The sequence below is a fragment of the Saimiri boliviensis genome, chromosome 17 (genome assembly GCF_048565385.1).
Source record: "Saimiri boliviensis isolate mSaiBol1 chromosome 17, mSaiBol1.pri, whole genome shotgun sequence".
In the NCBI taxonomy this organism is placed as follows: Eukaryota; Metazoa; Chordata; class Mammalia; order Primates; family Cebidae; genus Saimiri; species Saimiri boliviensis.
In genome coordinates this window covers 71,548,116-71,573,767 of record NC_133465.1, presented here as the reverse complement: position 1 = coordinate 71,573,767, position 25,652 = coordinate 71,548,116, and the positions used below count along the sequence as shown (strand labels likewise).

Below are 25,652 nucleotides of genomic sequence, written 5' to 3'. Positions count from 1 at the left end.
GAATGCTTCTTCTACTGAGACTTTTGGGGCCTCCCCCAAGTCCATTCACAAGAGCCTGGCCCCCACAGGCATGACCCAACAGGATGGAGCAACTTCTTTTGGGAGCATGCTGTGTGCTCTGAACTCCTTTCCAATTATGTGCCAATGGTCACCTGGTGACTTCCCCTCAAGAATGAGTTTTATTTTTGTATTTATTTATTTTATTTCATTTTATTTTTTAAATTTAATTTTATTTATTCATTTATTTTTTTGAGATGGAGTCTTGCTCTGTCGCCCAGGCTGGAGTGCCATGGCATGATCTCAACTCACTACAACTTCAGCCTCCCAGGTTTAAGCAATTCTGCTGTTTCACCTGTCTCTACTAAAAATACAAAAATGAGCTGGGCATGGTGATGTGCACCTGTCACCATGCCCAGCTCATTTTTGTATTTTTAGTAGAGGCAGGGTTACCATGTTGGTAGGGCTGATCTCGAACTCCTGACCTCATGATCTGCCTGCCTTGGCCTCCCAAAGTGCTGGGATTACAGAGGTGAGCCACTGCACCCAGCCTCAATTTATCGTTTTGAGACGAAGTTTTGCTCTTGTTGTCCAGGCTGGAGTGCAGTGGCATGATCTTGGCTCACTACAATCTCCACCTCCCAGGTTCAAGCAGTTCTCCTGCCTCAGCCTCCCAAGTAGTGTTACAAGCATGCGCCAAGACCCCTGGCTAATTTTGTATTTTTAGTAGAGACACGGTTTCACCGTGTTAGTCAGGCTGGTCTCAAACTCCTGACCTCAGGTGATCCGCCTCCCTTGGCCTCCCGAAGTGTTGGGATTACAGGTGTGAGCCACTGCACTCAGCCTATTTATTTATTTTGAGATGATGTCTCACTCTTTTGCCCAGGCTGGAATGCAGTGGCACAATCTTGGCTCACTGCAACCTCTGCCTCTCAGGTACAAGCAATTCTCCTGCCTCAGCCTCCCAAGTAGCTGGGTTTACAGGCACACGCCACGATGCCTGGCTCATTTTTGTATTTTTTTTAGTGGAGGCTGGGTTTTGCCATGTTGTCCAAGCTGGTCTCAAACTCCTGACCTCAAGCGATCTGCCCTCCTCAGCTTCCTAAAGTGCTGGGATGACAGGTGTGAGCCACCACAGCTGGCCAAGAATGATTTTAAATCATCCATCAGCTGATAATTGAATGAGCTTCTCCAACTTGGTGGAAGCAGAGAGCTGGCATTGGCCTTGCCAAGGGGCCTGAAACCCAGTTAGCAGAGCCATCACTCTCAGTCCCAGGAGGGTTAGATCAAAGACTTCACTGAGATGGCTTACATAACATTCCATATCCCTGATAGCACTCTACTTACTAGAACCTAGTATGTTCAGAGGGTAGGAAACCAACAGGTAAGTCTTCTTTTTTAAATTTTTGCTTAATACTTTTGCCAATGTGGTATTTTTTGTTTTGTTTTTGTTTTGTTTTTGAGACAGGGTCTCACTGTGTCACCCGGGCTGGAGTGCAGTGGCACCATCAGGCTCACTGCAGCCTTGACCTCCTAGGCTCAGGTGGTCCTTCCACCTCAGCTTCCCAAGTAGCTGGGACTGCAGGCACCCATCACCACAAACTCTAATATTTTATTTTTTGTAGAGGTTGTTTTGCCATATTGCCCAGGCTGGTCTCCAATTCCTAGGCTCAAGCGATCTACCTGCCTTGGCCTCCCAAAGTGCTTGGGTTACAGGTATGAGCCACTGTGTCCAGGTGCTAATGTAATATTTTTAAAGTAAAATGTTTTTGCCAGGCAAAGTAGTGTGGCCTGTAAGCCCAATTATTTGGGAAGCTGAGGTAAGGGAATTGCTTGTGTTGAAGGCCAGGCTAGGCAACATAGCTAGACTTTGTCTAACTGGAAAATAAATAGGCTGGGTGTGGTGTTGCTCAGTAGACCAGGCTGGTTGCCGGATGCAAGGCAGTGAGCATCTACCTGTTTTTGCTTTGGAAGGTTGATGGGAGTCCTGCTGGTGGTGGTCAAGCTGTACTCTAGGCCTCTCCTTTTGGTGTCCTTCTCCCGGGAGCTGTGGGCTCTGGAGGGCGGGCCAGGGGCCCGGCATCTAAGAGTGGTTTGGTCCATGTTAGTCTGAGAGGAATGAGGAGCAGGTGGCTGCTGTGAAGCCCCGAGGCAGACATACAGCAGGACCTGTGCCTGAGGCAGGGCGATGAATGCCTCCAGAGAGGGTCTGAGCCTGGGTGTCGGGGACCGGGTGAGCACCATGGGACCCGCACTGTGTTTCAGGCATGAAGAGCTCGACCGTCTGGCCCGGGAGAAGGATGCGGTGCTGGCAGCGGTGAAGGGAGCCCACATGGAGCAGCTGCGGGAGCTGCAGGCCAGGGTTCTGGAGCTGCAGGCCCACTGCGAGACCCTGGAGGCGCAGCTCCGCAGGGCAGAGTGGAGGCAGGCAGACGCTGCCAAGGAGAAGGACGCTGCCATCGACCAGTGAGTGTGTGCTCGGCTCAACCCAGAGGGCGAAGCAGGGGCCGCCGTGGCGGTGCTGACCTGGGCAGGCCCGCTAGGTGCCAGACCACAGGAAGTGGGCCAGGCAGCAGGCAGGGAGAAGTTCTGTAGCTCTTTGGTCACTTTTCTTAACCACTCTTTTTTTTTTTTTTTAAATTGTGTAGTTTCTATGTACATACTCATTCATCTGTTTATAGTAAGAGAAGCATAACCTAAAGTTTGCCATCTTAACCATTTATTGGTGTACAGGTCGGTGGCAGTGGCATTGAGCACATTCACAGTGTTGTGCAACCGTCACCACTGTCACCTGCAGAACTTTCCGTCTTCCTAAACTGAAGCTCTGACCCATTACACACCAGCTTCCCACCCCGCCAGCTCTCTCCTGCCCCACCAGCTCCCCCAACCCCCACCAGTTTCCCACACCCCCACCAGCTCCCCCCTGCCTCCACCAGCTCCCCCACTCCCCTGCCAGACCCCCCGCACCTGCTAGCTCCCCCACACCCCCACCAGCTCCCCTCACACCCCACCAGAACCCCTCCCCACCAGCCCCCGGCCACCTCCGTTCTGCTTGCTGCATCTATGGATTCAACCAGGCTGGGGACCTCCTGTGAGTTAGAATCATGCAGTATTTGTCCTTTTAGGACTTGCTTATTTCACTTGGCATTATGTCCTCAAAGATCGTCCACATTTTAACGCGTGTCAGAATTTCATTCCTTTTCTTTGAATTTTTAAATTGTAAAATACACACAACATGAAATTGAGTACCTTAACCATTTCTTCTTTTCTTTTCTTTATTTTTTATCTTGACCATTTTCAAATGTACAGTTCAGTGGCATTAAGTCTGAATTTTTTTCCTTTTTAAGGCTGAGTCATATTCCCTTGTCTGGATGAAACACATTTTGTTTATCCATCCGTCCGTTGATAGACGTGTGGGTTGTTCCCATCTTTTGTTTCTTATGAATAATACTGCCATGATCCTCAGTTACAAATATCTCTTTGAGACTGTGCTTCCAGTTCTTCGTGCACAGACACAGAGTGGAATTAATGAGTCATATAATTCTGTGCTTAGCTTTTGATGAGCCGCATTTCTACCTCCAGTGGCTGCACCACATCCCTACCAACAGCCCAAGCTGTACTCCATACGCCTCCTTTTGGTGTCCTCTGGGGAGCCGTGGGCTCTGGAGGGTGGGCCAGGGGCCTGGCATCTAAGAGTGGCTTGGTTCATGTTAGCCTGTGAGGAATGAGGAGCAGGTGGCTGCTGCGAAGCCTCGAGGCAGACGTACAGCAGGGCCTGTGCCCGAGGCAGGGCCATGAATGCCTCCAGAGAGGCATTAATATTTTTAAATAATATTTTTAAAATTAAAGTACTCATTCAGTTCAGTTACTCATTCATTAGTTCCTTTTTTTTTTTTTTTGAGACGTACCCTCACTGTCACCCAGGCTGGAGTGCAGGTGCGAGATCGCGCCAGGCTGGTGTGCAGCCTCCACCTCCCGGATTCAAGCGATCCTCCTGCCTCAGCCTCCCGAGTAGCTGGGATTACAGGTGCCCGCTACCACGCCCAGCTAATTTTTGTATTTTTGGTAGAGATGGGGTTTCACGATGTTGGCCATGCTGGTCTCAAACTCCTGACCTCAGGTGATCTGCCCACCTTGGCCTCCCAAGTGCTGGGATTACAGGCGTGAGCCACAGTACCTGGCCACTAGTTTCTTTTTAAACCCAGTTTCTTTTCTAGTGCCTAAGCCAGGCCGGGGCATGTGCCGGGGCATATGGGCAGCCCTGTTCCACCTGCCTGATGTGCAGGTGAGATGCGTACAAGCGACGCCATTGCAGCGACAGTGAAGTGTTGGCACTGAGTTCCGGACCCCTGACTCCCACTCAACACGCGATCCGTGGAGAGGCTATTCACTGATGGCACGCAAGACAAATAAGTCATTTGCTAGTATTTACCACACTTAGCCACTGGCTTTTTCTCTTTGTTTAGGAAAATTTCTGTTGCTTTTTTACGGAGAATTTTCTTTCTTTTTTTGAGACAGGGTCTTACTCTGTTGCCTAGGCTGGAATACAGTGGTGCAGTTATGGCTCGCAGCAGCCTTGACCTCACGGGCTCAAGTGATCCTCCCACCTCGCCCTCCCCAGTAGCTGGGACTACAGGCACACGCCACCATGCCCAGCTAGGTTTTGTGTTTTTCATAGAAATGGGGTTTCTCCGTGTTTTGTAAACTGGTCTCACACTCCTGGACTCAAGTGATCCCCCCACATTGGTCCCTCAAAGTGCTGAGATGACAGATGTCAGCCACTGCCAGCAGAGAATTCTCTGCCAAATTGTATTTTGGTTTAAGGGGGAAATGGCTCTTGGAAGTACACCGGGAAGTCAAAGGCTTATTCAGGTCATTTCCTAGACTCAGCATGCTGTTCTGTTGTTTCATCAGTCAGATTCAAGCAGAGTGGTTAAAGCCGCCACGCGTGGGAGGCCCCTGCAGCCTCTGCGGTCGGCGTGTGGGGTGAGAGGGGCTGCAGGTGCTTCCATGTGCTGGGTAGTGTGGCCGAGGGGACCGGGCCTCAGCGCTGCTGTGCGCCTGGCCTTGGCCTCCCCTCGAAGTCTCAAGCTGAATGTTGTTCTTGAGTGTCTTTTCATTTTCTGTCCATAAATACTCTATGGTTGTTAAGAATTATTACTATGCATACACAGTATTATTTTGGCAGTAAGAAACAGACTTCTACATTCTAAAGCTTGTATCTTTTCCCTTTTACTTCTGGGGATCTCAGTTATCATTCTGATCCCATGATCCTAAGTATGAGGTAGCATTAAATGATGACCTCGGCTGGGCACAGTGGCTCACACCTATAATCCTGGCACTTTGGGAGGCCGAGGCAAGAGGATCACTTGAGTCTGGGCAACAAATGTCTACCCCCCAAAAAAGTAGACAGTTATGGTGGCACTTACCCATACTTCTAGCTACTCAGGAGGCAGAGGAAGACCCTGTCTCTAAAAAATTAGTATTTTTAAAATTAAAAAATTAGAAATAAATAAATGAAAGCCTTATTTATTTCAGTTCCTTTTTTTCTTTTTAAAAAAATCTTATTTATTTTTTTAGTTTTATTTTTTGAGATGGAGTTTCCCTCTTGTGGCCCAGGCTGGAGTGCAGTGGCGCGATCTCAGCTCACACAACCTCTGCCTCCCAGAGTCAAGCAGTTCTCCTGCCTCAGCCTCCTGAGTAGCTGGGATTATAGGCATGTGCCATAACTTCCGGCTAATTTTGTATTTTTTTAAAGGGGTCACGCTTCCTGGCCACACCCCTCCCGGAGCCCCAGCAGGGACATGCAGGGGCATGCCCCAATTTGTATTTCTAAAAATTTTATCAGAGATGGGGTTTCTCCATGTTGATCAGACTGGCCTCCAACTCCCAACCTCAGGTGATCCGCCCACCTTGGCCTCCCAAAGTGCTGGGATTACAGGCATGAGCCACCACTCCTGGCCTTTATTATTATTGTTATTTTTAAAAATAAAGTAGAGATGGAGCCTCCCCATGTTGCCCAGGACGGTCTCAAACTCCTGGACGTAAGTGATCCTCTCATCTCAGCCTCCTAAAGTGCTGGGATTATCGGCATGAGCCACCACTCCAGGCCAGCTTTGTAGTTCTTAATAGCTTTTTCAGCAGTTTTGTGCTGGTTTGGAGTTTGGAACTACAGAGAAAACCTGTAGGATTAACGTGAAAGCATTTTTTTCTTTGTTTTTTTTGAGACAGGATCTCACTCTGTCATCCAGGCTAGAGTGCAGTGGCATGACCTCGCTTCCCTGCAGCCTATGCTTGGTGGGTTCGGGTGACCCTCCCACCTCAGCCTCCTAGGTAGCTGGGGCTGCAAGTGTATGCCACAACACCCAGAGAATGTTTTTTCTTTTTTTTTTTTCTGAGAAGGAGTCTCACACTGTTGCCCAGGCTATCGTGCAGTGGCACGATCTCGGCTCACTGCAATCTCTGCCTCCTGGGTTGAAGCAGTTCTCCTGTCTCAGGCTCCTAAGTAGCTGGGACTACAGGCTTGCACCGCCATGCCCAGCTAATTTTTTTGTATTTTTGGTAGGGACAGGGTTTCACTGTGTTGGCTAGAATGATCTCAATCTCCTGACCTCATGATCCACCTGCCTCGGTCTCCCAAAGTGCTGGGATTATAGGCGTAAGCCACCGCACCCGGCCAGTTTTTGTATTTTTAATAGAGACAGGGTTTTGCCATGTTGTTCAGGCTGGTCTCGAACTCCTGGACCTCAAGCAGTCTGCCTGCCTCAGCCTCCCAAAGTGCTGGGATTACAGGCATGAGCCACCATGCCTGGCCTTTTTTATTTTAACCATCCCATTACGCAGAAGAAAGAGAAGGCATTGTGTTCTGTTGCCCGGGCTGGAGTGCAGCAGTGCGACCATGGCTCACTGCAGCTTCGACCTCCTGGGCTCAAGTGATCCTCCCACCTTGGCCTCTCACAAAAAGCATTTATGCTCTTGTGGTGCGCAGTACGTTCCTGTTGGTGGTTGTGGTGTCCTCTGTCCCTGCAGTGAGAACTCAGTGGCCGTGCCCACTGATGTACACCTGAGACTGTGTGTCAGAGTAGACCGGTCAGGAGGCCCCAGGCAGAGTCACATCACTGTCCTGATGCTGGGAGTAGGGCCGGCCCTCATCATTAGGTGGCTCACCTGCTTCCCAGAGCACCAGAGGCCATTGGCGAGTCTGTTTCTTCAGTACCCATCCATAGCGCGGAAGGAGCCCACGTCAGCCCAAATTGCCAGAGAGGGCTGGGAAGGCTGATGCCTTTGATGGTGTCTCTTTTTAACCGTCCTAAAATATTTGTCCAAAACTGTTGGAAGAGTGGCTTTTTTTTCCATCCTGTGTAATACCAGACTTGAGATGCATCACTCATGCTGGGTTTGACTTACCCCTCATGATGAGGGGTGGCCTCTGTGGGTACAGCCAGCTCACCCTCTGCTTCTCACTGTCCGTCATTGGGAAGTTCATCAGCTCAGGAGCATCTGAAGAGCGTTGTGTGTGATGTTACAGTTGCTCCTGCGAGCCACCTACCCCATCTCTTAGGGAAAGAGGGTCACAGCCATGCAAGTGGGCAGGTGTCGTCTTGCCGAGATTAGCACTGTGGCTGCCCGAGTTAACAGCTCTAAATATTGTCCTGAACATTTTCCTGGGAAATTTATTCAATTTGGGGTAATTCTCCCAGAGACATCCTGCTGTTAAGGTAATTTAATGGGTTCTATAGAAGCTTATTTTACTATGCAATTTGAAAGTGTATTGCATGTCTCCACACGTGGCAGGGATATGAGGGTGAGTTCATCAGAGGTGGCACTACCTCAAGACTGGGTTCTCTGGGCATGGGAGGCATATCATGCCTCACCTTCCCCCCCCAGGAACCTGGCACATGGCCTGGTGTGCTGCAGGAGCTTAGTCGGAATCTGGGTTGGTAGGGTGCATGCATGGAAGTAGCTCGGTGGACGAATGCTTGCTTCTTCCTGGGTGGAACCATCTCCTTCGTCTAGGCCAGGAAGTTCCAGCTCCAGTGTGGATTTCCTTTGAGAGCTGTGTGTGTATGTGTGTGTTTGCTGGGGAGTGCCGTGTAGGAGACAACCTGAGTGAGTGAGTGAGAACCACATCCACATACCTTCCCATCTGTGTTTAGACTTCGCGAAGAGGCATCAGCTGTAAAATCTGCCTGGGATGCTCAGATTGCTCAACTGTCTAAGGAGATGGTCTCCAAAGACCTTCAGATTCAGATGCTGCAGGAAGAAGAGATGAAGCTCAAGGCACAGGTGGCCCGATTCCAGCAGGACGTTGAAAGGTAACTGTTCCCAGGCAGATATTTTTATTGAGTGTCTCCTTTGGGCAGGTGCTCTTGTAGGTACTAAGGATTCAGAACTGAACAGATCCAATCCCTGGCCTCACATTTTCCTGAGGGAGAAAGACAGTGAACAAGACAGTTAGAATGTCTGCTCACACGAGGGGTGGTGTGAGAAAGTGTGCAGAAGGGCCTGCCTGCTGGAGGGAGCGTGACCAGAGGCCTCAGAAGGATGGTGCTTCTCAGTCTGCAGTGAGAGCCACCAAAGAGCTCCTGCTGTTTTATCCCGCACTAAGAATCTCCTCCTGCCAATCGCGGTGGCTCATGCTTGTAATCCCAGGACTTAGGGAGGCAGAAGCAGGAGGATCCTTGAACCCAGGCGTGGGAGACCAGCCTGGTTAACATTGCGAGACCCCATCTCTGCACAAAGGAAAACAGAACAAAGGCTCTTCTTGTTCTGTCACTTCCGATTGTGAATGTCTCAAGGTTATTTCTTACCCGTCAGGATGAACACTTACCTGCACAAAGATAGCATTCTGTTTCCCATGTATATTAAAGTCAACTTTATTGAAGAATACGTAAAATAAAACTCATCCATTTTAACTATCCACTTGATTTTAGTGAATGCCGTGTGTGAATTTTGATGCATGTGTATGCTGTATCATATGGTTTGGTTCTCTGTCCCCACCCAAATCTAATCTTAAATTGTAATCCCCATGTGTCAAGGGAGGGCCCTGGTGAGAGGCGATTAGATCATGGGGGCAGTTTCCCTGTGCTGTTCTTATGATAGTCTGTGAGCTCTGATGGTTTCAAAGTGTTTTGTGGGCCAGGTGCAATGGCTCACGCCTGTAGTCCCAGCTACTCCAGAGGCCAAGGTGGGAGAATCGCTTGAACTCAGGAGGCAGAGGTTTCAGGGAGCCAAGATCACGCCACTGCACTCCAGCCTGGGCAACAGAGCAAGACTCCATCTCAAAAAAAAATGAATAAACAAATAAAATATAAAATATAAATAAATAAATGAAATATTTGGTGGGGCGGGTGCAGTGGCTCATGCCTGTAATGTCAGAACTTTGGGAGGCCAAGGCTGGCAGATGACCTGAGGTCAGGAATTAGAGACCAGCCTGCCCAACATGATGAAACCTCATCTCTACTAAAAATACAAAAATTATCTGGGTGTGGTGTCACATCCCTGTAATCCCAGCTATTCGCAAGGCTGAGGCAGGAAAATCGCTTGAACCTGGGAAGTGGAGATTGCAGTGAGCCAAGCTCATGCCACTGCACTGTAGCCTAGGCAACAGAAGGAGATTCTGTCTCAAAAATAAACACATATGGAGTGGAGCAGCTGCTGGAGATGCCTGCCGCGTTGGTCTGAGGAGCAGTCAGTGACGTGGTGGAGCAGGCAGGGATCACTTACACCTGAGACGGACTACAGAGGGGAAGTCCGAGTCAAATGCAGGAGACTGTCGGTGGTACCCGAGGCGTTCTCAGCAGCAGCAGGGACCTGTGGTGGATTTCCAAGCTGAACTGAGGCAGGCATTCTTAGCTGAGACACCAAGAGGTGATCAGAGCCATATTGGAATCGAGAGGAATCTGATTCCGAGCAAAAACTAGCCTTCCCTAGGTCTTCAGAGGCATCAGATTTGGTGGGACAGCAATAGTGACTGGGGAAGCGTGGCAAGATGCTGCAGCACGTGGACTGTGGAATGAGATGCATCCTGCAGGGTGGCCCGATCTTCACTGACACCTTGAAGGCTTTGACAGGCAGCTGAGTCTGATCCTCTGTGATTGTGATGAGTTCAGGAAGATGAAGCTGAAGAATGCCAAGCACCTAGAGTGTGAAGAAGAGCGGGTTTGGGGTCTGATGTTGCGGCCTGGGGAGAACTCGGCATCCATGGCTGTGGCGGGGGTGGCATTGCTCGGGCACCACGTGCTGGAGCTTCAGGAGGCCCTGCGGTCGGTAGGGCAGCAGGCGGAGGGGCACCGGCCGGGTCAGCAGGCCCTGGCCCAGGGGTTGGCGGGCCGTCCCAGCAGGTGACGGCTACGCAGCTTCAGGAGGCCCTGCGGTCGGTAGGGCAGCAGGCGGAGGGGCACCGGCCGGGTCAGCAGGCCCTGGCCCAGGGGTTGGCGGGCCGTCCCAGCAGGTGACGGCTACGCAGCTTCAGGAGGCCCTGCGGTCGGTAGGGCAGCAGGCGGAGGGGCACCGGCTGGGTCAGCAGGCCCTGGCCCAGGGGTTGGCGGGCCGTCCCAGCAGGTGACGGCTACGCAGCTTCAGGAGGCCCTGCGGTCGGTAGGGCAGCAGGTGGAGGGGCACCGGCTGGGTCAGCAGGCCCTGGCCCAGGGGTTGGCGGGCCGTCCCAGCAGGTGACGGCTACGCAGCGAAGAGGCACTGTGGCAACTGCTGCTGTTGCTGTTATGCCAGCGCTGCTGGAGCCCCAGCACAGTGCCCACGACGGCTGGGGACTCTGCCCCCACCTGTTGGCAGAGCAACCCCACCTCCAGGCGTTACGGCCCCTCTGCCTGGTGTGAGACCACCCATGGTCCACCGACTGGGCTTCCCCTTGCTGGAGGGGTGCCAGTAGGCATGCATCATGTGAGGCTGGTCATGAACTCTTGACCGGGTGACCCACCTGCCTTGACCTCCTAAGATGCTAGGATTATAGGCATGCACCAGTAAGCCCAGCCCTTTTTTTTTTTTTTTTTTTTTTTCTTTTTGAGACGGAGTCTTGCTCTGTTGCCCAGGCTGGAGTGCATTGTCTCGATCTCGGCTCACCGCAACCTCCGCCTCCCAGGTTCAAGCAGTTCTCCTGCCTCAGCCTCCCAAGTAGCTGGGATTACAGGTGCCGCCACCATGCCCGGCTGATTTTTGTATTTTTAGTAGAGACGAGATGTCACCTTGTTGCCCGGCTGGTCTTTAGCTCCTGGCCTCAGGTGATCCACCCGCCTCGGCCTCCTAAAGTGCTGGGATTACAGGTGTGGGCCACCAAGCCCGGCCCTCCTGGCAATATTCTTTCCCCAGCCTTCTCTGTCTGGTGTTAACCGGGCTGCTCGAGCTTCTTCCGCTTCATTTTCCCTCTTTCTGCTGTAACTTGTGTCTTTTTTTCTTTCTCTTAAGCTGCGATCTGGCTCTGTCACTCAGGCTGGAGTGCAGTGGCACAATCAAGACCTACTGCAGTCTCAACATCCCAGGCTCAACTGATAATCCCGCCTCAGCCTCCCAGGTAGCTGGGACTATAGGCACACGCCACCACACCTAACTAATTTTTCTGTTTTTGTAGAGACGGTTTTACCATGTTGCCCAGGCAGGTCTCAAGTTCCTAGACCCAAGTCATCCTTCCGCTTTGACCTCCCAGAGTATTAGGGTTATAGGCATGAGCCGCCACGCCCTGCCGCTTTGTCTTTAGAGTGCATTCCTGCGGGTGGCCTGTGGTTGAATCTTACTTCTTTTATCTAGTGTAATACTCTACCTGTTCCTCAGGGGATTAGATAGTTTAATTTAACGCCATTCTTGATATATTTGTATATTAGGGCCTCAATCTCCAACTCACTGTCTGTCTGTCTGTCTCCCTCCTTTTCTTTCTTTCTCTTTCTTCCTTCCTTTCTTTTTTTCAGGATCTCGCTCTGTCACCCAGCTGGAGTGCAGTGGTGCGATCTCTGCTTACCTGCAGCCTTAACCTCCCACCTCAGCCTCCTGAGTGGCTGGAACTGCAGGCATGTGCTACCACGCCTGGCTAACTTTTTTGTATTTTTGGTAGAGACGGGGTTTTGCTATGTTGTCCAGGCTGGTCTCAAACTCCTGGACTCAGCTGATGGGTCCACCCCGGCCTCCCAAAAGTGCTGGCATTACAGGCATGAGCCACTGCTCCGGGCCTGTTGGCTTTCTATTTTCCTCATCCGTTCTTTGTTTCTTTTTTTCTACCTTTAAAAAAGTCTATTGAATATTTTTTAGAATTTCATTTTGTTTCCAGTTTTCTTGTTATATAAACCTCTTTGCTTACGTGTTTCATGGTCATTCTGAGGTTTATAAGATGCACAGTCTATGTTTAATGTTTACCACTCTGCGTATAATGTAAAACCTTCCATTCAGTTTCTGCTTCTTTTTACCATGGTTTTCTTATATTTTACATAAAGGGAGTCATTATATTTGCTTTTATCAGACTACCCTTTGTGAAAATAAAAATACGGCTGGGCACGGTGGCTCACGCCTGTAATCACAGCACTTTGGGAGGCCGAGGCGGGCAGATGGCAAGGTCAGGAGTTTGAGACCAGCCTGGCCAATATAGTAAAACCCTGTCTGTACTAAAAATACGAAAAAATTTGCCAGGTGTGGTGATGCATGCCTGTAATCCCAGCTGCTTGGGAGGCTGAGGCAGGAGCCAAGATGGTGCCACTGCACTCCAGCCTGGGCAGCAGAGCAAGACTGGATCTCAGAAAAAACAGGAAAAGTACCAATGCCGAAAGAAGCATGTTGTAATCGTGTTCTCAGCTCTTGCTTCCAGCGTTCCCTTTTTTGTTAAATACTTTAATTAACTGAAATAAAACAGTATGTAATATATCTTTAAGAAAGCACACTTAAATTTTCCTGTTACTTGTGTATGTAGAAAACCCTCATAACGTGAACTAATGCAGAAGAAAAGAAACATTGTGATAACATTCTGAAGGTTTTTGGTTTTGTTTTGAGATGGAGTCTTTTTTTTTTTTTTTTTTTTTTTTTGAGACGGAGTTTCGCTCTTGCTACCCAGGCTGGAGTGCAATGGCACGATCTCGGCTCACCGCAACCTCCGCCTCCTGGGTTCAGGCAATTCTCCTGCCTCAGCCTCCTGAGTAGCTGGGATTACAGGCACGCACCACCATGCCCAGCTATTTTTTTTGTATTTTTAGTAGAGACGGGGTTTCACCATGTTGACCAGGATGGTCTCGATCTCTTGACCTTGTGATCCACCCGCCTCGGCCTCCCAAAGTGCTGGGATTACAGGCTTGAGCCACCGCGCCCAGCTGAGACGGAGTCTTGCTCTGTTGCCCAGGCTGAAGTGCAGTGGCGTGATCTCAGCTCACTCCAACCTCTACCTCCTGGGTTTAAGCAATTCTCCCGTGTCGGCCTCTAGAGTAGCTGGGATTATAGGCGCTTGCCACCATGCCCGGCTAATTTTTGTATTTTTAATAGAGACGGGGTTTCACCATGTTGGTGAGGCTGGTCTTGAACTCCTGACCTTAGGTGATCCGTCCACCTGGGCCTCCCAAAATGCTGGGATTACAGGCGTGAGCTACTACGTCTAGCTTACGTTCTCACCTCTTGATTCCAATGTTCCTTCTTTGTTAAACTCTTCCATTCATTGTAAGAAAACAGCACATATTGCAATATTTAGACTTTTTCATACATTTAATTTCACTCCTCATTATGCGCGTGGTCACCTTTGAATCTCTGAACTTATTTATAGTAATACCTGCTTAAGTGTGTTTTTCTGCTAATTGCATCCTATCTATCTCTGAGTCTGTTTCCATTGGCTGATTTTTCTACTGGAGAAAGCCACGTTTTCTTCTGCTTGCTTGCCCATCTGGTAAGTTTTCACTGGATGTCACGCACTGTGAATGTGACGTTGGCAAGTGTCTGGATTGAGTGGGTTGCTTTTTGTTTGGCTGCAGCTAAGGATTTACATGGCAGCGTGATCCTTTTGAGACTTGTTGAAAATCTGTGCGAGGGCAGGTCCGGCAGGTCCGGCAGGTCCAGAGAAGCCTTTTCACCAGGGCTGACTGAGCATCATGGCTCCCGGGTCTCCGCTGCGTGCCCTAGAGAGAGAGAGCACCAAGGATTCCCCAAGGCCGGCTGCCCTGATGAACACATGGAGCTCCCTGCTAGCTGCTCCTTCCCACGAGCTGCTCCCGGCCCAGCCCATGTTGGCTTCTCCTGTGTATTTGCATGTGGCTGTCAGCTGCAGCTTCTAGGGGACCCCTGCACAGAACCCAGGATCCCCTCCTCTCTGCCTCTGTGCCTCATGAAGCCCACTTCAGCCTCTTCAGCTTCTCCAAACTCCAACCTTTGTCTCCTCCACACAGCATGACCCCCATGCTCTGCGTGGTTTGCCCTCCCTGCAGGGATCCAGAAGGCCCCGGGGAGAGCAGCTGGGCGGTGCGTGGCCTCATCTCGTGCGGGCCTTCTCTGAGGGGCCTCGGCCCTGCACCGCTCATGGGCTCATCGTCCACTCAGCGAAAGCTGTGCCCCATTTTCTGCCCAGTGTCCCAGTTGTTTAAAGTGGGAAGATAGGCCTGGTGACAGCTGATCTATCATGTTAAATATTTATTTATTTTTGCAGTTACAGAGATTTAAAAATGTATGTGTGGCTGGGAATGGGGACTCACACATGTAATCCCAGCACTTTGGGAGGCCAAGGCAGGCAGATGGCTTGAGCCCAGGAGTTCAAGACTAGCCTGGGCAACACGGTGAAACCCTGTTTGTACAACAAATACAATTAGCTGGGCGTGGTGGTGCATACCTGGAGTCCCAGCTACTCAAGAGGCTGAGGCAGGAGGACCACTTAAGCCCAGGAGGTGGAGGCTATACTGAGCCAAGATTATACCACTGCACTCCAGCCTGAGTGACAGAGCAAGACTGTTTCAAATAAATAAATTAAATTAAACAAAAACAAGAACACATTGTGTATAAATTACCACAAACTTAGCAGTTTAGCTGCTTTAAAGACCCATTTATTATCTCAGGTTCTGGGGTCAGGGCCTGGGCAGGGCTCAGCTGTTCCCCACTCAGGGTATCTCCAGGCTGGAATCCATGGTGGCCGGGCCTGCCTCTCCCTGGAGGCGCAGGGCCCCTTCCAGACTCACCCAGCTGTTGGCAGAATTCAGTCCCTGCAGCTGTGGGGCTGAGGCCTCCTTTTCCTCGCTGGCTGACAGCCAGGGTCACTCTTCATCCTAGAGGTGTCCTCAAGTCCTGGCCATGCAGCCCCTCTGATGACCCTCTCACAATGAGGTGGCTCCAACTTCAAGGCAAGCAGGGGGGTCTCCCTCCAGGCTCGTGCAGAGCCATGCCCCCATCTCTGTGTCACTGCCTGGGACAGGAGGGACCTCTCCCCAGACACAGTGTCACCCACAGCCTGAAATTCTGCCCCCAACGTGTGGCCCCATGGCCTTCTGTCACAGAGTTGCTGGTGAAAGCCTAGTCCCAGTCCAATTCTTGTCTTTTTTCCCAGTAGACTTTTCTTTCATCCTTGATACGTAATGTTTCCCCTTACTGTGTGCGAGTGGGGTCTCTGGAGCTCTCTGAAGGCTGGTCTGCTCAGTCCTGGTGGACCTGCCCCTCTGTATCCTGGGTGGCTTCCTCCCTCCATTCTGATCTAAGATGCTGGTCTTCTGGAGGAACCCCCAGGCTCCGGCGTTCCCACCCCTATGCCCCTTTGCACTCACTTGAGGGGTTCTCCCAGCCCTGCCCGCCTATGGCTGGGTCCACCCTGCTCTGTATTTGCTCCAGGGGCTCTCCCAGCCCTGCCTGCCCGTGGCTGGGTCCACCCTGCTCTGCTTATTTTGCTTTAATAGCTCGGTTCCTTTGTGCATAACTGCGTTTATAATCTAAGGTCATTGCTTTCCTCCATCTCTTCCTGCATGCTGGTTCTTCTGTTTTTGTGCATCTCACTCCCGTCTGTGGTGTTGGGTTTTCGCCGGCATCTGGCCATCCATGGTGTCTGCTTATCTCTGTGCTGGGCATCCCCATGTGCCCGTCCACAGGAGCCCAGGAGCACATCAGGCCAGCGCAGGCCACAGGAGAGCAGGAGGGACAGCAGCAGCTCTGCCTTTCCCATCATGCCTCTGCTTTTCCCGTGGAAGGGACCTCAGGAAGCATTAATGCTGGGCGGTTGGATTTGTCCTTAGGTACAAGCAGCAGCTGTCCCTGGCAGTCGAAAGGGAGCGGAGCCTGGAACGTGATCAGGTGCAGCTGGGCCTGGACTGGCAGCGCCGCTGTGACGATGTTGAAAGGGACCAGATCCAAAAATCGGAGGCCCTGATTCAGGGTCTGACCACGGCAAAAAGTCAGGTGTGTGGGGCCGCCAGGGCCTGGGGCCTTCTCAGCACCTCTGCCGCAGTGGGGCTGGGCAGGACAGGTCTGGCTCTCACCAAATTCTTCTTTAAGTTTGAAAACACTCAACTTCACTGAGCAGTTTGCTGTACAGCAAGAGAAGTTACAGTAATAACAATGCACCCCTGCCTGTCCACCCACCTTGACGGTGCTTTCTTGCAAAGCTGTTTCTGTAGCTGACCAGCTGCATGGTTAGATGATCCCCACTGGCCTGTAAGGTCAGCCTGGGGTGTGGGCTGGGCCAGAGGGTTTGGCCGCCTGGCCACAGCGGGGAGTGTGCTCCGAGCATCTCCCTCCTGTGTGTGCCATCGGAGCCTCGGCAGGCGCTGCCCCGTCATCCACAGAGGGACTGAGTCCCAGTGTTTTCCCAGGTTGCTGCCAAGCTGCAGGAGACAGAGCGGGTACTACGGGAGCAGGAGGCGGTGCTGAAGGCCGTGACCCTGGAGCGAGACCAGGCCGTGCAGGCCCTGAGGATGCAGGGGCTCCCCAGACCAGAGGCACAGGTGAGTGCCTAGCTGGCTCTTTGCAGCATTGCTCAACAGCAGCAGTAGGAAAATAGAACTGGAGCCCCAAATCCTGCCAAGGCTGGAGTTAAGTCTTTCTGTTGTGTTCTTTTTAAATGACCAGTTGCACAGACAAGGGTGAGTTAGAAGCTTTAGAGAGTTAAGGTGAACTCGGGCTTCTTCATCTTTCACATTTGAAAGCCCTAAAAATCCCAAATGTTGTTACATATCAGATGTTCATGTGAGTTTGTTCTTATGTTATTGTCTCAGGACTATCACAGTGGGTCATTTCATGCTAGGAATCTGTCATCGCTGCTTCTGGTTTTGGTGAGCAGTGACATTAGTGGTTAGTGGTTACGTTGTCAGCCTGTGCCATGGTCTGCTCTTAGGCTGTGACACCCTCCACTCATTTCATCTCTGAGGTTGGCACCACATCCACTGAGACAGGGACACTGAGGAACTCGCCTGAGCTGTCACAGCTCGTCAGAGCAGAGCGGGGTCCACAGGCAGAGGGGAGCGGGCTGGCGGGGCTGCAGGAGGCTGGGGGAGAGCGCAGAGGGCCCAGCACGGGAGGACTGCCCAGGCCTGCAGATGGCTTTTCTTCTTCCGTGGGGCACACGCAGTGGAGCACACAGATGAGCGCAGCCGACACTTGAGTGTGCCCGTGCACGCTGCGTCCATCAGGACCACCCAGTGAGAGTCCCTGCGCCCTGCGGGTCCCCCTCCCCGCACAAAGTGGCCGCTGGTGTGCATTCTCTCCCCCGCGATCTGCCTCTCTGCCTGTGGCTTGGCTTATGGAGGGCCTGGGTGTGCAGGGGTTCGTCCCAGAGCATCAGGGCAGCTAAGTGTACTTAGGAGTCAGATCCTAACTGGTATGAAGAATGTTCCTAGCTTGTCCTTCATTCATGTAACTTTTATTTATTTATTTGTTTATTTATTTATTTATTTATTTATTTTGAGACAGGGTCTCACTTTGTCACCCAGGCTGGAGTACAGTTGTGTAATCTCAGCTCACTGCAACCTCATCCTCCCCAAAGGCTCAAGAAATCCTCCCACTTCAGCCCCCCAGTAGCTGGGACCACAGGTGTGCGTCTTCACGCCTGGCTAATTTTGTTTTTTTTTCTAATTGAGACAGAGTTTCACTCTTGTTGCCCAGGCTGGAGTGCAATGGTTTGATGATCTCAGCTCACTGCAACCTCCGCCTTCCGGGTTCGGATGATTTTCCTGCCTCAGCCTCCTGAGTACCTGGGATTACAGGCATGCACCACCATGCCCAGCTAAATTTTGTGTTTTTAGTAGAGACGGGGTTTCTCCATGTTGGTCAGGCTGGTCTCGAACTCCTGACCTCAGGTGATCTGCCCACCTCAACCTCCCAAAGTGCTGGGATTACAGGGATGAGTCACCACACCCAGTCTTATTTATGTACTTTTATTCAATGTCCATTCTCCTAAGAGTATACAGAACCAGGCCATGGAACTGTTTTTTTCTCCCAGGAATGCTCTGTTCTGAGCACACACAGTACACACGCTGTGACCCTGCCTTGGCCAGACGTGAAGCTGGTTAAGATGCAGGAAGCTGATCTGAGGTTCGTGTGGACATTTGGCAGCAGCCACAGCCTTTTGGAGGGTGGGGTTTAAGCAGCCGGAGGTCCTGCAGGCCTCCAAGCAGGAGGGAGCAGGAAGACTCGTGAGAGAGGCCAAGGTGGATGCCAGTGGCCCCACCACATCATCGCTGGCCACAGAACCACCTTCTTCGTTTTTAAAATGTGAAATAACGCTTCCTGTCCTGCTGGCTGCCTCACTGTGCAGCGCTGATTTTGGGAAATGCAGTGTGCTGCCAGATGTGTGGAATGAGGCCTCAGATTCCAGACTTCATCACTGAAGCTGGGCCTCTTCAGTGGTACAGAGAAACGAGAGGCAGGGATGCTGTCCTGAGGGTACAGGTCTTCGTGCACCCGACGCACTGGGTGAGAGCCAAGCAAAGGCAGGGTCCGTTTCCTCTCCACTAGTGTCTCCTACTAGCTCAACAGTTCCCCAGAACCTGGCACCGACTGTGGGACGCTGGCAGCTCAGCTGCGTCCTCCAGAAAGATGAGTGTGTGAACACAGAAAATGCGAGACGCGGCTCAGTCAATTCAGAGTTTATTTTGCCAAGGTTGAGGATGGACCCGTGACACAGCTCAGGAGGTCCTGACGGCGTGTGCCCAAGGCGGTCAGTGTAAGAGTTAAAGACCGAGGAAGGGAACCCAAAGTGCAGCACAGGCAGGTCTCTAGTTAAAGCTGAGAGGCGCTCCGGGCCCATGTGGTCAGCAGCACTTTCTATTACAGACTAAGAGCATACGTTGGCTTCAGGGTGAGGGGGCTTCTCAGAAGCTTGGGATGTTTGTGTGGAGAAGTTTATGGCCGGGTTGGATCTCTGGGAGAAGGGGGTTTATCTTGGGGCAGACATCTTTCCAGCCAGAGGGTGGTTTATCTTGGGGCTAGCATGTCTCTGGTCGGGAGGAGTTTGAATGTTTCTGGTTGGAGATGTTATTTGTGGTTTATGGTCATGCTGACTTTAGCCATTAGGCTGATGCCCTTTGGATTTATTTAAGCAGTTTTTAAATTAAGGTGAACTTTAGAATGAGGGGCTTGTCCCAGATGGCGATGCTCCTGCTCCATCAATCCAGACCCTCTGGTTATGAAAAGAGGAAGGATGGCGTGTTTTTTCTGGCTGCTTCCTGCTGACGAGGGGATGGAGAGTTTTCTGGTCTCAGGTTGACCCTAAGAGAATGCCGTCTGTAGATGTTTTGGGGCAGTTGTTTGTGAAATGGCCATGACCCTGTGAGTTAAAAATCTTTGAAAAAGGTTAATCAGGCAGGGTAAGAACTTTAGGCCCAGCCATATTATTAGGAGAGGGCCTGGGACTGGAGTGACCTATGCTATGATTTTGTTTTCAAACCAAGAGTCTGTGTGGTCGTTTTGGTACTGCCTTAGCTTTAGCCTTTTCTTTAAGGTTTTTAGCAGCGTTTTTTACTAGGCCGGATTGGGTGATCTAGAAGCAACGTTTCTTACCTAATGAGAGGCAAAGGCACATGTTGGAAAGGCCCAGGCGTTATTTTCTGTTAGTAACCGTTATTCCTGCTAGGAGGGTAGTAATTAAGCAAAATGCTGTAGTAATTAAGATTTTCTGTCCCTCAGTTCACCCTGAGGGCGCTGCAGTATGTGGACCTGCTGCAAACCGTAGAGTGAGTGAAGCAGTTCCCACAAGGATGGCGTAGTGAGTAATTTCCACTAAGAAGTTTTAATATTTGGCTTAAAAGGAGAGGTAGAAATGACAAAAGTGTTTGGTGAGGGAGGGGCGAGACTGCATCAAATGCGTAGTTCTCACTTAGTTACTTACCCTTTATGAGTCTCAGCTTAAGATTTCCTGGCTGGGCGCGGTGGCTCAAGCCTGTAATCCCAGCCCTTTGGGAGGCCAAGGTGGGTGGATCACAAGGTCAGGAGATCGAGACCATCCTGGTCAACATGGTGAAACCCCGTCTCTACTAAAAACACAAAAAATTAGCTGGGCATGGTGGCGAGTGCCAGTAATCCCAGCTACTCGGGAGGCTGAGGCAGGAGAATTCCCTGAACCCAGGAGGCGGAGGTTGCGGTGAGCCGAGATTGTGCCATTGCACTCCAGCCTGGGTAACAAGAGCGAAACTCCGTCTCAAAAAAAAAAAAAAAAAAGAGTTTTGAACATTTATCCTCAATTCTGATGTTACAGTCTCCAGGGTTATCAGAAATCTGCATTCACGAGCACCTGTTAGAGCTTTATAGCTGATTATAAAACAACCTTTCATAGGACCAGAACAAGACAATTGTTTATAGATGATAAAAAGTTAGCCGGGCGCAGTGGCTCAAGCCTGTGATCCCAGCACTTTGGGAGGCCGAGGCGGGTGGATCACGAGGTCAAGAGATCGAGACCATCCTGGTCAACATGGTGAAACCCCATCTCTACTAAAAATACTAAAAATTAGCTGGGCATGGTGGCACGTGCCTGTAATCCCAGGTACTCAGGAGGCTGAGGCAGGAGAATTGCCTGAACCCAGGAGGCGGAGGTTGCGGTGAGCCGAGATCGCGCCATTGCACTCCAGCCTGGGTAACAAGAGCGAAACTCCGTCTCAAAAAAAAAAAAAAAAAGTTTTAGGGTAGCCATAGTTAAATACACAATTGATGAGGATATTTATTGTGGCACACAATCAATAATTTTAACTTAACAATTATAGTTATTACTGATAATGTACACTAAGATATATCAGAATTATAGGAGTTTCCCATAACTTTGGGACACATAACAATAACATATTTATGCAGTATAGCCCAAAGAAAAACAAACACCATTTTATATCTGGCAATGCTTCCTGTATGATTTTGTACCAAATAAGCCAAATTTTACCTTTGTACTAGTGTGCTATTAAACTTAATTTCTTTTTTTTTTTTTTTTTTTTTTGAGACGGAGTTTCACCCTTGTTACCCAGGCTGGAGTGCAATGGCGCGATCTTGGCTCACTGCAACCTCCGCCTCCTGGGCTCAGGCAATTCTCCTGCCTCAGCCTCCTGAGTAGCTGGGATTACAGGCACGCACCACCATGCCCAGCTAATTTTTTGTATTTTTAGTAGAGACGGGGTTTCACCTTGTTGACCAGGATGGTCTCGATCTCTCGACCTCGTGATCCACCCGCCTCGGCCTCCCAAAGTGCTGGGATTACAGGCTTGAGCCACCGCGCCCGGCCTTAAACTTAATTTCTAATAAAAGCTCGATGCATTTACCCAATTTTAATGTCTGACCATAAGGTAAAATTTTTTATAGACTCTTTTTAACCCTTTATAATTTTTGTTAAAGAACAGGTTAATGCTTTAAGAAAAACACATTGTGCTTTTATTTTAATGCTCAACTTAGAGAAAAACTGGATGATACCCCCTTCAACTTTAGCCAATATGTTTACACAGAGAATTTCCTTTACAATTAATGTTTCAAAACTTGCTTAAACCTTTAGAACAATTCTTTAACCTTTTAATCTTGGTTAAAAACTCCATATTCTTGTGCCTCCTTATAATCTTGTTACCAAAAGTATATTTTACTTTCCTTACACACCTTGCACATAGACTGTTTCTTAAATTTTTAAATTAGATTCCATCTAAATTCATTAAAGATCTTCAGTGGTTTTAAATACATGTTACATGTTAACTTTTAGCAACCTTTACCTTTGTTGAAAACCTTGGTACATTTGGGATTTTAATTATGTGCTAGGTGTACAGTCTAAGACCTAGACAGAATTGCAGATAAGGTTTGGCTTGTTCCAGCACTGAACTCCATGTGTCCTAGGTTTTTACCTAGTGGCAAAGCAGGCAAGTTGTACAGCTAAGAGTTATAGTGACATTTTATAAAGCATTCAGGAGGCCTAATTACTTTTACATTATACAACATTTATTGTATAAATTCCCTTTTATAAAATTTTTCATGACTTTCACAGACGATTTCCAACATGCCTCAACTTTCTGACTTGTAAACATCCCTTTCTTTAAACAAACAGTTAATTTACTTTAGGACAAGAATTTACCATACAGCTAGTGCTCGACTTACAACCACGACTGGTTCCGACAGACCGGTCGTAACACGATTTGGTCATAAGTTGAGTAGGCTATATGTACAGTACTGTGAGATAGTGTTATAAAAATCTTTAAGTCATATTTTATCATAATTTTCTTTGTTCATTTTATACCATTTGTATCATTTCTACACCATTTTGTTTCTTACTGTATTTTTACATTCATCAGGTTTAAGTAAAACACTGCATTACCAGTACAACTGGTTTAATATTTGCAAAACATACAAAATTACGAAATACAGGTGCATACAAAAATACAAAATACAGGTGTAAAAAATACCATAGGAAACATTTTCCCAATTGCAAAACATATCAAAATATATAAACATGCACGAAACCTTTTATTGGCCACTGGTGCTTGGCTGCGCATCGTTGATGTCGTCATCTGAGGCAGCAATTGGGGTTACCGGAGTTGGTTTTTTCATAAACATGGTGAGCTTTGTCTGAATTGTATGTTTCTTTTTTTCTTCATAAATTTCACGATACCGACGAAACACATCGTGCGCCATCTGTTCAATCCTTGCAAATCGCTCCATGTTTGGGTCCATTGCTTCGAAATGAATAAGAAGTTTATTCAGTAAAGGTAAACCGTCTGATAATCCCTTAGTGGTGAACTTACTTTCTGGCTCCTCCTCTTCTTTCTCTGCTTCTCTTCTTTCATCTTCCGCCACTCTTTCTTCTTCCAGTTCGATTAGCTCTTCATTTTTAAGTTCATCAGCACTGAAAATCTGTTCTGCTAGATATCCCTCATCTGTAATTAATTCATCCGGACTGTCAACAAACGTTACGTGCTCCTTCCTCATCCGCACTCACTGCTGCTCCAGTCACTTGAACACTATGCATTTGGAATCTTTTCTTGAATCTCTGGAACCCGCCAGTGCTTGCTACATATTCTTGACTGTGATCTTCTGCAGCACGCTCCTTCAGAGTCTGAAATAGACTTCTCGCCTTCATCTGCACAGTAAAAAGACTTAATGGTGTCCGTTTTTGAATTTGATCTTCCATCCAAATATATAGCAATTTCTCCATTTTGTGGATGGGCCCGCTTCGTTGCTTTGTTGTAACTGTTGATTGCATGGGTGCAGAACTTTTCACAGCTTCACGAATTCTTTCTTTATCTTTCAAAATCGTCGACAGAGTCGAGTGTGATAACTTCGTATCATATCACATTCACTTTCTTTCCTCCTTCGTACTGCTTAATTACCTTCATTTTCGTGTGGAGAGCGATGGCCCTTCTTTCCTTCCTGGCAGGCTGAGGCGTAGACAAAGACAATTTCCTCTTGGTAGACATCTTGGGAACGGTTTGATGAAAAATATCCAAGACACAAAACACAAATTGCTGTACCGAGTCTGGGATAACAGTTGAAATGGTGCACGCGGAGATGGTGGTGCTGCCGGAAGCCGGTCCACACTGTCCTATGCCCAGCTGGGCAACGTCTGCGCTGCCAGACGCGGAGCAGTTGTGGCTAGCGATTGCGGTCGTAAAGTCGAATGGTCGTAAGTTGCATCGGTCGTAAGTCGATCAATACCTGTATAAGGTTCTTTTTGTGCATGTTTCCCTTTCTTTAATATTAAAGATGATAACAGTTATTTCCCAAAACAAACTTCCTTCATGTCTGTGGGCTAGACTGCCTAAGACCACAAGATTAGAAGTTAGGATATTTTACTAAATAATTTAAGATGTAGCTATCTTCATTAAACCAATATTAATGTTTCATTTATTAAAAAATTACATAAGCAAAGATCATTTTGTTTGGACTGAGTTATAGTTTTGTAGCCTCTGTGCCAAATTTTGACACCTTATATAGTATTTGGCAGAGATAAGTATGAAATTGCTTGATTAATAAATGTAAATAAAAATGTATGCTGGCAACTTTTAAGACATTTCTAATCTTAATGTACCAGTAAGTTTTAAAAATTAATCCTGCATGAACTGAAAGGTTTCACAGCTTTTACTTTTCCCTTAAAAATATTTGACTTAAGTGCTTATTTTTCTTAGGCCAATTAATTAGAGAGCTCTTTTAATAGACACTGCACACAACACATATATAGCCACAGAGACAACCGGAAGCAGATTCAGTAGTTATAAGATTTTTTTTTTCCTGCTAATTTCCCAGTTGGATTATTGGCACCTTTTCAGTTTTCCCAAGCAGCCCAGGGCCACCAGAAGTTGTTTTTGGGTTTTTCATACATGCACAAAGAGCAGCAAGACAGTGGAGAAATGTGATCCGGTTACCTGGGAAAAACCCTTTTCCGGGAAAACAAGATCGATGAAGAGAAAAATATAAAGGTCTTTCGAATATACTTATAGCTTTGATTTGTAACAAATCATACATGGAGAAAGAGACATAAACACAAACGATGCCTTTAACCTCAGCCATTTCTCAGAGGTGGAGAATGGTATTGTTGGGTTTTGAACGGGTAGCAGGTGGAGGAGGAGGAGGAGTGGATTTTGGAGCTGAAGGCTTGGAGGCAGGAGGGGTCGCTGGGGTGGAGGATTTGGATGGGTGAGGAGCAGAGGCGGAGGATAAGAATACAGAGGGCATTCATCTGCAGGGTCAAAAGGAGTTTCAGAGGAAGGAGAGACCCGGGGAGGGTTTTTATTAAGAAGAAAGATTTTACAGAGGTGCAAGCTTGACACAGGGAGGGTTGCAATTTAAGGCAGAAGTAGAAGAAAGCCTGAATATAGAGAACCTCTTGCCACTTGCCATTCCTGGTTATAAAGTTGTTAAGGTTCCTGAGAATTTGCAGGTCAAAGGTGCCACTTTTGGACCGTCAGCTATCATCATCTAATGTGTATTGGGGCCAGGCTGGGTTACAGTACAGGACTGAACGCTGAAGCCACGTTTGGTGAGGTTATGAAGGAGTTTGGCACCTTTGTGGGCTGGTGAGAAGAGGCAGAGGGTGTCTGTTTTGGTTCTAGGCATCCACAAACAAAAGGCAGACACCCGGAATTCTCTTTCTAAACAGGACGGCCAAGCTGAGAAGAAACTGGGTGTCCCCAAGATTTCCTCCAGCTTAGTCCTGCTGGTCCTCCAAGCACTGGGAGAGTCAACCTGAGCTTTCCTGGGCACCACAAGAAAGCCGGGTGGGGAGGTGGGGGAGATCTTAACAGGTGGCTGGGTCAGTGTCC

The 25,652-nt window shown here is 48.9% G+C and overlaps 1 protein-coding gene across 10 annotated transcripts in view; it reads left to right on the top strand.

Moving 5' to 3' along the window:
- The window catches only part of CCDC57 (coiled-coil domain containing 57), a 152,062-nt gene that overhangs the window by 46,025 nt on the left and 80,385 nt on the right, over positions 1-25,652 (top strand). For all 10 annotated transcript variants that reach the window (XR_012514746.1, XM_039476197.2, XM_039476196.2 and 7 more), the window contains exons 7-10: positions 2,263-2,463; positions 8,154-8,312; positions 16,182-16,344; positions 16,758-16,889. Coding sequence is in view for 9 of the 10 variants with exons in the window: in XM_039476197.2 (XP_039332131.2) it covers positions 2,263-2,463; positions 8,154-8,312; positions 16,182-16,344; positions 16,758-16,889 (655 nt within the window). In the remaining variant the exon portion in view is untranslated. The remainder of the gene's footprint in view (positions 1-2,262; positions 2,464-8,153; positions 8,313-16,181; positions 16,345-16,757; positions 16,890-25,652) is intronic.